The sequence below is a fragment of the Vanessa atalanta genome, chromosome 25 (genome assembly GCF_905147765.1).
Source record: "Vanessa atalanta chromosome 25, ilVanAtal1.2, whole genome shotgun sequence".
In the NCBI taxonomy this organism is placed as follows: domain Eukaryota; kingdom Metazoa; phylum Arthropoda; class Insecta; order Lepidoptera; family Nymphalidae; genus Vanessa; species Vanessa atalanta.
Genome location: NC_061895.1, coordinates 6,837,477 through 6,851,210, shown reverse-complemented (window position 1 = coordinate 6,851,210; position 13,734 = coordinate 6,837,477). Strand labels below are relative to the sequence as shown.

Below are 13,734 nucleotides of genomic sequence, written 5' to 3'. Positions count from 1 at the left end.
AGTGAGCCAGTGTAAATATAGGCACATGACACATCGAATTGATGTCACTAAGGGTTAATATTTAGTATAATTTTTTTTTAGCAGACATCTTATCAGAAGTAAATTTGCACACCATCCTCCTTGTATCTATAAATTAATTTAAAAAAAAAATGCTTTAACTTTAAAACTAATTTATTAAAACAGATATATGTTTCTTAATTTAGCAGTGCTTTTCGTTGTTAATAAGGAAATACTTACATACTTAAGTATATACAAGTATTGTGAAAATATTCAATTTGTCATTTACAGATAACAAAAAATACGACAAAGATGGCATCCATTTTTTTTTTCAATTAATCAGTATTCATAATACAAATTTTGTTTCAATGTGCTCGCGTTATTGGGATTAGAAAACTTGTTTCAGAGGAATAAAAAAAAAACTAACACTTATTAATTAAAAAAAAAAAAAACACCTAACTATATGAATGTGAAAGTTGCGAAAGTTTGTGTGTGTATTTAATATTATTTTTTTTAATTTTATTTAACATATAAGTCGATTTTATTCTGCTATGGATAAAGGATGTTGACTTTAAATTATTGATATAAATAATATATCTATTACTTAAATACAATTGACCCTGAACGAAGTGACACAATTATATAAAAAAAAATATAAGTCACTTTCTATCCGTCCGTTTCGCTCTAATCTAAATATTAAATTGATATTTGACTTTAAATTTATTTTGAGCAAAAACCTCAGCATCAAAAGCTAAAAAAAGGATATAATATATGTACGATATATTCGTAATCAACATTACGAAAAAAATCCTGTATGCTTTTTTTTATTTGCATATACGATTCAATAAATTAGTTTGCTTATCCGTTTTGACAAAAATGTTTATAAACTATAAATAAAAAACCCAATAAAATCTTTGATCAATATTATATAACACTTGAGGATTGATTGAAACCACAAGAATTTAAACAAAGAACGATACGATTTAACTATTTTTAAAGTGGGCGGGAAAATATAATTTATAGGTAACGTCAATTAAATTCAATATTGACAGATAAAAAATACACAGATTAAATATAAGCCAATATTTATTTTAAATATATTTTACTATTGTTATTTTAATTCATTTGTTTCTATTTATGTGGATTATCGAGCAATTATTGATATTATTTTTCGTTGTTAATGCTTTGCTTTGGAAAGCCTGTCTTTAATGACGGAAACTATAGTTTTCCAAAAACGATCATAGACTAAACATTCCTTGATTTATAAAATTTGTGAAACCGTAAGAACTAATAATAAAAATAATATTATGAACACAGTAGATGCGTTGATTCAGAGACATAAAAAAAGATAATATTTGAATTCAAATTTCGATTGCCAGCAAAAATAATTGCCAGTTTAAATTACTGTCAACATACATTTTGTAAGTCAAACAAAACTACACTTGTTTTTTTTTTTTATTAAAAAGACCCCTTGACCTAAAGAGTTTAACTTATAATATTAAGCTGAGGTAAGACACGATATTATTACTAGATGTGTGGATTGATCTCAAATATGATAAACTACATATTAAATAGTTTCATTGTCCATTCGCTTTGTTGTCATTGATTTAAAAGAGAATTGTTTTTTAAACATAAATAACGGTTAGTATGAAAAATAATCACTATATATATAGGTAAACGTTAAAATTAAAATAATGTTGTTACTTATAGCTAAATAAATGCAATACAATATTAATAAAAAAAAAAATCGGTTTAGTAAATAACTAATTATTTTTACCGATTTTCTATTTCACTAAGTCCAAATTGAAAGGATTGATATACTTAGTCTTGTTATTTGTGTTTATGTTATAAATATATTTTTAAATAGAAAATATATTGAGTTCAGTAAACAAGTGGATATTTAAGCCAAATTTCCATTTAATTTTAGTCCAGTTGCGTGGATGAATAATTTAGACCTTGAATCAGCTCTCGATAAAATAAAATAAGACACATTATAGAAATGTCATCTCTTTAAAATATAATTATTGAATTATTGTACCAAGGAAAAGTCAATCAAAATATAAATAAAATTAATTAAAAAAAAAGCTTTACAGACACGTATGACTAAACAAACGAAATTAAATTAAATATCTGCCTAAGTTACGAATGCAGATTCTAATAAGAAAACGAAAGAAACTCGATTAATTTTTTAATATAAAACATTATTATCTAAAGAAAAGGTTCCGTTACGAGTTTTCTTGCGATATTCAGGACAGAGGCGTCTCTTTTCAGCGGGTAGGCGTGACGCTGAAAATCGACGCCCCGTTAGACGCTTAAGAGAGGGCGGGCGGACGCTTTTGAGAGGTTCTTGTTACGTTAAAGCTTTTATGTACTCAAATTAGGTTAACTGAAATAAATAACCATTATATTATATATATTTTAGTTTAAATTGTATTATCGTTTAATATATGTAATATATGTTGCCAGTGGATCGTTAAGAATTCGTCTAATTTATTTTTTCAACATATATTATATAATAATATTTTATTTTTATTGTTGATATATCGTTTTCGTGATTTTCTAATTAGCGTAACGACTAGTGAGACTGGATTCTTTTGCTTTGAGTCCGCATTTTGTACCAACGACCATTTTCTGGTTAATAATGTTTTTTAATTAAATAATCACAATTACTTTATAGCAACCGTCAAATATTAATTATAAAAAAAAAATATAAGTTTCAGTTCTGAAATTAAAAATATAAAATATTAATAATACGAATTAATAAAAGCACACCAAGAACATATCTCAAATTAAATTATAAAAAAAAATATATTTGCGCATCCAACACTAAACAGCGATATTATTTTATTTGTAAATAATAATTTACAGATTAACGATTATATTTATGAAGATATAATAGTGTATATTATGGGAATAAACATTTATATCATAATAATAAACATAAACAAATCTATTATGACTGATATCGTTTCAGTCAATTAGATTTATTACTAATAAACAAGTGAGCCGTGATATAATTATTTATTAATAACTCTAAAAGTATATAGAAGAAGATTACGATGTTGTACGCCGTGAGACAGGTGAGTAATTTATTTATATAATAATATAGAATAATAATAATTATTAAGTAATATTCCTACTGATGAACGAAATTATAAGTTCTTCCACAACGCTGCTCCAATTTTGCTGATATACGGTGATATCCAACACAAGGGTTCCTCGTGATGTTTTACATACTAATTATAATCACAAATTAAGTATATATAAACTTAGTAAAGCGTTAGATATTGGTAGCGCGAACGGCCATCGTGGTGATCCTTGGAGGAACCATGTCTAGCAGTGGACGTGTTCCAGCTGGAGACGGCTTCATTATCAGCTCGGGTTTGAAACCGCAAACTTTCGACCGATAAGATAAAAATATACATTTTATATAATTTTACTAAAAAATAACAAAGGTATTTTGTATCTGTGTTTAGAAACAACTACTTATAAGCTGACAAATTGAAAAGATAAATTGGATACATATACTTTTCCTGCGTATATTCCAGCATTTGTCGGTAAGTTTGTATGTCCAGTTTTTAAAGAAACTACAAGGTATTTTCAGATTATTTAAATGGTGTGATCTACCTAATTTCTTATGCAAAGACTTTAGGGCCATACTCGAAGATATTTTTTTGAATTAGGCGGCTAAGTGATGTTGTATTAAAGCTACTGGTTTGAAGAAATTGATAAAGGACATAATCAACTATAACACATATAAATAACATATCATTAAAAGCTTGATAACGTCAATTTACTGAAAAAAAAGTGTAATAAAATTTTTGAAGGGAAAGAGAGAGTTCTTTTTTTTTTTTTAGTTATGGCTTTTATTTATGCCAAGAGGGCACAGATTATTTCGCCAATGTCACGTGCGAAAAGAGAGTTCTTGAGAATTGTTTCGATTCAAAAGTCGATGAAACAAAAATGTCTACCGTCAATAATGACAAAAAAAAATATTAAATTATTAAAATTCATTTCGTGTGTGTGTGTTTATTTATCAAGGTGGCTATACTTTATTTGAGTGGTTATTTTATTAATATATGTATAGCTAGTCGTAAAACCCTCTTCGGAATATAAATCCTTCCATGAAAAACCAACACAAACTTGCTAGCAACAATTTTCCACCAGTTAAGAACCATATAAAATACGACTCATTTTATGTCTGGCTGAAATTCAACTTTATCTCCTATAAAAATGATTATGAGTAAAATAATTTACTTATTACTTGGAAATTTTAAATATATAATAATTATTTAAATTGTCTTTTCAAATATAGGTAGGTTTAGTTGGTGGTAGAGCTATGTGTAAGTCCGTCTGATATATACCAAGTAGTCACCATATACCGTTAAACAGCAATACTCAGTATTGTTGTGTTCCGGTTTGAAGGGGCAGTGAGCCAGTGTAACTACAGGCATAAGGGACAGGCATTAACTCCCAAGGTTGAAGGCGCATTTGTGTGTGTAAGGAATGGTTAATATTTGTTACAACGCCAATCTCAACGGGCGGTGATGATCGCTTGCCATCAGTACATATCCATTATACTACCTACATTTAAAAAACCAAAAACCATATTAACATTTCCTTTGAATATAATTTTTGATATATGAGATGAGATGAGATTAAAATCCCGCCCATTTGTATTTAGTATAACTTTCACTTTAGAGTTGAATAAAAAAATCCCGATGAGTTTCTTTCGCCAGTTCTCAATTCTGAGGTCATTTCCGAATCGGTGGTAGATATACAAAAATAATTGGACTTTATTAATACAGTGTTGACACAACGTGATAATTATTATATTATTTATTATCTTTAGATTTAATTAGATAATTAATTATTGTGGCTTAGTATTGAATTATCTTTCAAAATCATTTCACGAAATGCAATCCAAGTGGCCTTTCGTAACTCACATCAGAAATCGTCAAAGCAAATCAACTATAGTTTATAAAGCGCGACGTATGTTATTGTTATTTAAGTTCCAACGTCTCATGCTGTGTTTTTCGTAAAAAAAAAAACAAAACATCGTGTACCATACACGGTTATATTACTCATTACATAAACACACGGACGGACGGTGCTTATCTAAAATATATATAACTATATCGTATTTATTATAGTTCTATAGTTTATGTGTTAATCTCATGAACTAAAGTTTCGATTTGAACTCTTTTTGCGTTAGATAGTCCGTTTTAAGGTTAAAGGTCATGTTACATTACGTCACGGCTTCAAGGACCTGATAAGTAACTATAACGTCAAATGGTCTGTATCTGTACTGTATGAAGAATTTTTTTATCATAGTATGTATTGTTTTTGGCGGATTGCACAAATACCAATATGTGGAATTCAATCATTGATTTAATATAGACTTTAATCTCTGTGTGCGTGAGTGTGTGAATTTGTGTTTTGGTGTGCGTTCATTGGGTGCGTTTAAATCGTAGGACGACCTATCGAAAGTATATAGTAGTGACTTGATAGTTATTTTTATTTCAACTTGACACATCAAATCAATTCCTTTATTAATAATATGATGTTTAATTTATACATCTATCACCGGTTCGGAAAATAAAATATCCCGACCTGAGAAAAATCGAAAATACTATAATTTTTCAACCTTAATACTGAAAATTTTAGTAAGTAACCCGACCCTAAGCAAGACTGTTAAATATACTAACATTAACATCAGGTACAATATTATATATGTATTACATAGAAAAAACTAAAGCGAATCAAGGAAATACGACGAATTCCATTGTTTACACTTTCACACAAACATTTCCGTAAACGAAACGCGTATTCATACGTTACGTATTATTGAAAATTCTTCTTTAAAACGTAATCATAATAATGTCACGTACGTTTTATTTACAACTACGTGACAGAAGAATAAATACATTGTAAGCGAATATAATTGTTTATTAATTGTTTTCGATGAAACGTGCGAGACTCACTGCAATCGTGTATCAATAGTTTGTTTTAAATTTTATAATAAAAATTACACTGTGATTCGTAATCGAGAATATTTATTTCGTCCAAGCCTGATTGGTACAATCCACTATTCTATTCTACCAGCAAATCCATATATGTATATAAAAGCGAAATACCACTCGCTGATTAATCACGCATTGGAGCAGCGTGGTGGAATATGCTCCAAACCTTCTCCTCAAAGGAAGAGGAGGCCTTTAGCCCAGCAGTGGGAAAATATACAGGTTGCTAATGCTAAAAAAAAAATAAATGATTAATCACGAAATCTCAGAAAATATAACACCTACAAACTTGGCAGGTAGGTTCCTTATAAGGTGTAGATATCCGTTAAGAAGAATTCGAACTCGACCCCTAAGGAGGTAAAACGGGGCTTGGAAGTTTGTATTTTATATTTTGCGTTGGTAATGACGCAGTTTCAGCTAGTAGCTAATGGTTGTGTTAAAGTTTGAAGAATGAATGAGCCAGTTAAACTACAAATGCAAAGGACGTCGCCAGGGTTGGTGGCGCAATGGCGAAGTAAGCAATGGTTAATATTTCTATAAAAACCAATAGCTATGGGCAGTGAGTTATTATCAGGTGCCCAATTAACGGCAGCAGCACCACTGAATTTTCATGTTCTTAATTTGTGTTTATAATTCATATCGTGCTCGGTGGTGAAGGAAAACATCGTGAGAAAACCTGCATGTGTCTAATTTTAAAGACATATTGTCACACGTGTATCCAACAACCCGCATTGGTGCAGCGTGGTGGAATAGGTATGCTCCAAATCTTATCCTCAAACAGAGTGAAGGCCGCCAGCAGTGGTGAATTGACATATAAAAAAAATCTATTAAAGAAATATTCAATAGTGCTATTTCCGTTGTGATCTAAGTCATTGCTCATATGGAATTGAACTTTGACCTGCTTAGATCCAGCCTAGTCTTGAGTACCTACAACAAGCGCCCGGAGCAAGCAGTGTTACGGCGACCTTCCCTGCCAAAAAATATTTTAATGGCCCAATTTTGCTGATCCAAGGCTATACCATCATTGGTGAGATGGCTGAAGCTGATGCCCAGTTTTTCGGACACCTTCTCGATTCAAAATCACTCTATTATATTCATTATTCCTATGTGTTATATTTATGGGACTTCGAAACTCAAGCACTTTTGGAAAACGCCCCATTGAAATTTCTATTATCTCTAAGCTAAACGAATCGTTTTTTGAATATAGTGACAGGATTGTATAAAAAATCTTCCTCGGCTAACTATAAAACTCATTGTTAATTTTAAAATTAGGTTAGCTTGGTTTTGTATCAGATCTGCAAAAGATATTGTGCTACTATGATTGTAAAGGAGATACATGTTATTGACACGAAACTAAATATCGCTATGAAAATTTTAAAAAGGGCACATAATCGTACTTTTCTTTGTAAATTGCAAACTGCGCGAAGCGGCTATGCTACGCTATTAGCTGCAACAAAATAATCACTGATCTTTGTAATTACTTGTATCATCTTTATTTCATCTTCTTGGTCTTCATAAAAGATAACAATCAATCACAGATTATGAGGTTTCAAACACGGTTGAGTTAAAAAAAACTACACAAAGATATTGACGACCTCCGTGGTCGAGTAGTGTGTTCACTGATTTTCATGGGTACGCCACATTTAGAAAAAGTTCATTAGTTTTCTATTTTATCTTGGGTCTGGGTGTTTGTGGTACCGTCGTTACTTCTGATTTTCCATAACACAAGTGCTTTAGCTACTTACATTGGGATCAGAGTAATGTATGTGATGTTTCCAATATATATATATATTAGTTTAAGCATTTACCTTGTATTCATTACACTGTGAAAAAACAAAACTGTACGGACAAGCTGTACAAATTATAGAAAAAACACGCCGTCAAAACGATTGTCCTGTCGCATTTAAGCTTCACCTCTCTGAATTGCTAGGCTCATTTTTCGGGCTACGTAAGCGCCAGCTCTTGTGTCTATATAACTATGGACCTTAAATAGGGAAACATTTTATTATCATGGTGTGCGGGACAGCTGTGTATAACACTTGCCAAACGTTACACAACTTTACTAGTGTGTGTGTACTTAGTGGTCAACTTTTGGCACATCTTTTTTTCGCCGCATTTTCAGTTTTGATAGTTTATCTAGACATATAAATATTCAAAGTTGAGAACCGGTTTCTTAGAATATTTTAAAACCTGCGTAAATTCAAACGCGTAAGAATAAAAGAAGAGTAATTGCCTGTAAAGAGAAATTAATACCTCTAAGGAAAATACTTATGTATGTATGACGTCAATAACCCCATCTGAGTTTTGTAAATTACATACGACTTTCATAATTCTCGTCTCGTATATAATCGTATACACGTCGTTATTATTAAAAATGGTCACATAAAATAGTTTACATTGAACACTTGCTAGTCAATGTTTACACAAGAAGTCAAAACACTGAGCTCATAGTGCAAATATGTTTATATCTCGCTACCCACTTCAATAACATATTAACTATTTTTTCAAGTCGGTCTTTATTATAGGGCTGCCATTATATTATATACATGGACTGGGATTGATATTTTCTCGTATTGGGCGGATAATATTTGACGTTACAGAAAAATCTGTCAGATTTTTATGGGGTTCGTACAATCCCTTCTGTATAAATACGAATCAATTGATTGTTTGCCAAGCTATAACATAAAAAAAAAATAAAACAGTTACATCAGATATAGAAATAATCTATCTATCTATATTAGAAAGAATATCTTGCATGATACGACGTTATTTATCTAAATAAGATTGTTATTAATATGCATTTTTCTGTTCTTTAAAATTTACAAAAAACTAAATGTGAAAGTTTTGATTAAGTTAAAGTAAGCATTTATTTGTTTCGAGAGTGTAAGCATGACTTTTATGAGCTTATACCGCCGACGTAGTTCTATATTCTGAGTAAAATCAGGATCATTTCCTAACAGAACTTTACAAACTGTTCTACAATACGCAAAGCTAAGTTGTAGCAATCACGTTTATTGTTCCAATTATTTCCTGATTATTGTCTGTTCTTTTTTGTCATATGTAGGTACAATGGCAAATGGCGCCTGGTGGTAAGTTCTCTATACTGTCAATTGGCTTAATTAATGCAAGAAATATTAAACGTTCTCATCACAAATGCTCCACGAACCTTGGGAACTAAGATCTTATGGCTCTTACACCTGTCGCTACTCAGGTTCGCTGATCGTTCAATACAAAGATTTGCAGTTTGACAAAGCCTTACTATCCAATAAAAATACTACATAAATCGAAACATAGTTTTTTTTAAAAAAACTTAAAAATATGATTGAAAATTGGAACTGCTTCTCCCTTCCTTGCGATAAAAGTGGGCTCATTTAGTGTTATTTTCCGTACTTTTGAATTACATAGAGTTACTTAGATGCCGTTCTCTGAACTAATCTATGACAGATACAATAACCTAGTTAATTGAAAGAGAGAGCGAGTTTAGGGCACAGAGCCCTACCACCAGATAAATATGTCTTTCGCCAGCACCATCTCTCCCTGCAATATTTCATACGACATCTTCTTTAGTGAACTTTGGACCTAACTCTTCGTTTACCTATTGAAGATATTCTCATTTTACATATATTACTACACTAACATAATGATATATGTTTACTTTTTACAATAATTACTTTTATGGACAAGAGTTACTCTATCAGGCTATCTCAAGGAACCTAATTGATGAAACTACAGAATATAAGACAATAAGTCCCTTATCCCAGTAACACTGGCCTAATCTAGATATCACATCTGCTACTATAATAATACTTAGAGTCTAGCAAGAGTCAAAATCACTATATAACAAATGCTCAATTTTCTCAGGTGTAAAAGGTCATCTGCCTTAAGTAGAAATGTGTGACTCAGTCTCCCTTCGGAAAGATTTATTCTAGCTAAACTCGACCATTGTTAACAAATGTTTTGATAACAATCAGTACCTATGGAACTGAACCTCAATGGAAAAATTAATTACGAACTCTTCTGGTAGTAATTCAATGCTTCGTAGTCACGATAACTACAAGAAAGGTTTCAGGTTGTAAATATATGTGTAGATGAGTTGGGCACAGCATTTAGAGAAACAAAGTACGTCATAGAATCCAAGATTGTAAAGACTAAATGTGGCACTGATCTAGAACCTTTTCTCCTTTTGAAGAGAAGCTTTGGTGATTGTTTCACAATACTAATATCCATAAGGAAGACTTTTAAAGGAAACCCAAGGGCTATGAACTCTTCTTTCAAAACTGGATCGTAACATTACAAAGAAGTCTATTACTGCGTAAAATAGTTTAATCCTTTTTTTAAATGTAACATCAGAGTATGACGCTTATGTTAAATAATTTTCGCCTCTGTAATGCCATCGGATTGTACAAATGAAGCTTTTTCAATTTAATTGATTTTATTTACCAATCAGTTTAAAATTTTTATTGTTCTGTACCGAAAAATTAATAGGTAAAATATTTGAGGTCTGCTTTATTTTTGACTTAATATATACAGTATATCTTAAAATGATGTTATACATATTTAAGAGGTGAACAAGGTGAATTCTATTGCGAGTTTTATTTGCGACTTTCTAGTACAGTTTGCTATTTTTTAGTGATGGCCGCGTTGGTCTATTGGCTAGTTTATTGGTATCGACATTGGCGCTCCCGAATCAGTACATCTAAACTCCCCTAATCGTGTCAAATTTGCTGTCCCATTATGTTATGAGTGAGATAATAGAGTGCATGCGTGTTTACGCACACACAACATGTGCAGCCTGTAAATTTCTCACTGCTGGGCTAAGGCCTCCCTTTGAGGAGAAGGTTAGGAGCATATTCCACTACGATGCTCTAATGCGAGTGGAATGATGGTGGATTCACATGTGGCACAATTTCGTTGAAATTAGACGCATGCAGGTTCGCGATGTTTTCTCCACTTAAGCACGTGAAAATTTAGTGTTGCTTGTCTGGGTTTGAACCCGCAATCATCGGTTAAGATGTACGTGTAACCACTGGGATATCTCGGCTCTTTTGAATTATAATATGTCGTGCAAAGTTGGCTAGTGTCTCTTAAGCATACCACATTGGTAATATCATCAACATCATCGTAACATAACTTATTACAGTAACTTTTGCTTCACTTCCGTGTCTCTCTCTCTCTCTCTGTTTCCCTCTACGTTATATATTTCATCTCTCTCATGTAAAAAACAAAAAAAAACTATGCCTAACCATGATGCATCTTCCTCTTCATTCTCGTCCATCTATCGAACCACATTTATTTTAAAAAATAATTAAATTATTTGTCATACGTTGGCAACCCTCGTCATGGACACTGTTATATTTTGCTAAATGTCATAAAATTATAGCCATACATCATAATGTAAATTATGTCGAATGGACGATATCGATTTGTTTGTAAATATAAAGAATATTATTTAAATGAATCATAAAATAATAAATAGCTAATATTTGATTTATATTTACAGAGGTTATTATTAACCTTAAATTTATTATCTTTCTTTTTTTTTCTTTTATCTTTTATGGCATTGGTTGGCGGACGAGCATATGGGCCACCTGATGGTAAGTGGTCACCACCGCCCATCGACAAAGGCGCTGTAAGAAATATTAACCATTCCTTACATCACCTATGCGCCACCAACTTTGGGAACTAAGATGTTATGTCCCTTGTGCCTGTGGTTACACTGGCTCACTCACCCTTCTAACCGGAACACAACAATACAGTGTACTGTTATTGATGAGTGGGTGGTACCTACCCAGACGGGCTTGCACAAAGCCCTACCACGAAGTAAATAAGTTTATTTTTAAATAAAACCTTATAAATATTATTATTATAATAGTAATTAATTACATAACCTTGTTTTTATACGTTACACGAGGCATATTACGCTACTAAGTATAAAAGTTCCGAATTTCAACTTGGTTCCCTTCCGCGGAGTGTACATTTATGACCGGTAGCTTTAAGTTCAATAAATTTTGTAAAATCATGATTCATAGTCACTTATAAGAATTAAATATTCTAGAATAGCTAAAAAATTTATATATTCTATAACACATTCTACCACCAAATAGCAATACTTAGTATCGTTGTGATGCGGTTGGACGAATGAAAGCCACTCAGTACAGGCACAAGGGACATAGTATCTTAGTCCCCGAGGTTGGTGGAACATTGATGATCTAAAGGATGATTAAAATGCCAGTGTCACTGATTGTGGTGACCATTTACCATCAGGTGGACTATTTGTCAGTCTGCTTATTATTATTTTATTGATATTGTTTATGAAACTCGCCATATAAACGTCTTGTACGTTTTCAAAGGGACGATAATTATGGTATTAGTAGTTAAGTATGTTCAACTTCTATGAAACAAGATCTAGATATTCTTCGTAAAACAGATGGCTTAGAAAAAAATGCTCTTAAGTTTTTCAAATTAGATGTGAGATAGTATCTAACTTAGTTTATTTGTGACGTATTTAATTTCAAAAATGGAATGACAAATATTTCGATGTCTGGAAAATTTAAAAAATCGAATTTGAGTGTTTTTTTTTTGAAAACGTTACATTTGATATAAAGGTTTATGTCACATGTGTACTAAATTTTATTCGCTTTTTTGTTCTTAGGGTCCGGAGCCGGTACTGAACTCAAGCACGGGTGGGACAGCCAAACCGCCGCCACTCAACTCATTCGAGCTGGACCGCTGCTTAGACAGGTAAGACCAAGGAGAGCTTAAGATTTAAGATTTTAGAGATTTTAAAGATTTTAATAATTTCAAAGATTTAAACCAGTACCAAGTTTCAAATATTTTTTTCTTATTATAATATGTTGGAATTTTCATACACAAAATTTTGATGTAAAAATTATTATCTTTTCTTTCTTTTTTATTTTGTATGGATTAAGCAAATTTGTCTCAATTTAAATGTAAATATTGCAGAAATAACAAAATTAAAAACTAGATCAGGCGAATTTTAAATTACATAATTTGCAAGTCAATTTTGATGGAGCTTGTGGTATATCTACATATTACACGAAATCCTTAAAGGAGGATCCTTTTATATATGTATATTATTATCTTAGTTACCTCCATCTTGTATATGCCATCCCTGATATAATCGCCATGGCTTCAAAATTAATGACACTTATTTTAACTGTACTCAAGATACAGTCGAGACATGAAGTTTTTTTTTATGGCATTGTTTGGCGGACGAGTATATGGGCCACCTGATGGTAAGTGGTCACCACCGCCCATATACAAAGGCGCTGTAAGAAATATTAACCATTCCTTACATCACCTATGCGCCACCAACCTTGGGAACTAAGATGTAATGTCACTTGTGCCTGTAATAACACTGGCTCACTCACCCTTCTAACCGAAACACGAAACAGTACAGAGTACTGTAATTTGGCGGTAGAATATCTGATGAGTGGGTGGTATCTACCCAGACGGGCTTGCACAAAGCCCTACCACTAAGTAAAGTTGGGAGTGTACCTGTGTTTTGTAGGGAGGAGACCGGCAGGTGGGGAGGGGACGCACGGCGTCGCAGGCGCAGCTCGCCGCCGCGACGCTCCCCGCCACCCAGCAATGAGCCGCTCTCACTTGCACGTGTAAGATTACAAATAATATCAACACTAAAACAGAAAATTAGTATTTCAGACGACCTCCGTGGTCGAGTAGTGGGTACACCGGT

General features: G+C 32.1%; 1 protein-coding gene across 3 annotated transcripts in view; it reads left to right on the top strand.

Annotated features, from left to right (window-relative positions):
• LOC125073657 (forkhead box protein P3) overlaps positions 1–13,734 on the top strand; it is a 76,061-nt gene that overhangs the window by 45,566 nt on the left and 16,761 nt on the right. For 2 of the 3 annotated variants that reach the window (XM_047684579.1, XM_047684578.1), the window contains exons 4-5: positions 12,670–12,758; positions 13,549–13,651. In XM_047684579.1, coding sequence (XP_047540535.1) covers positions 12,670–12,758; positions 13,549–13,651 — 192 coding nt within the window. Of the gene's footprint in view, positions 1–2,865; positions 3,078–12,669; positions 12,759–13,548; positions 13,652–13,734 lie in introns of all 3 variants that reach the window. The other variant, XM_047684580.1, reaches the window with a different exon arrangement.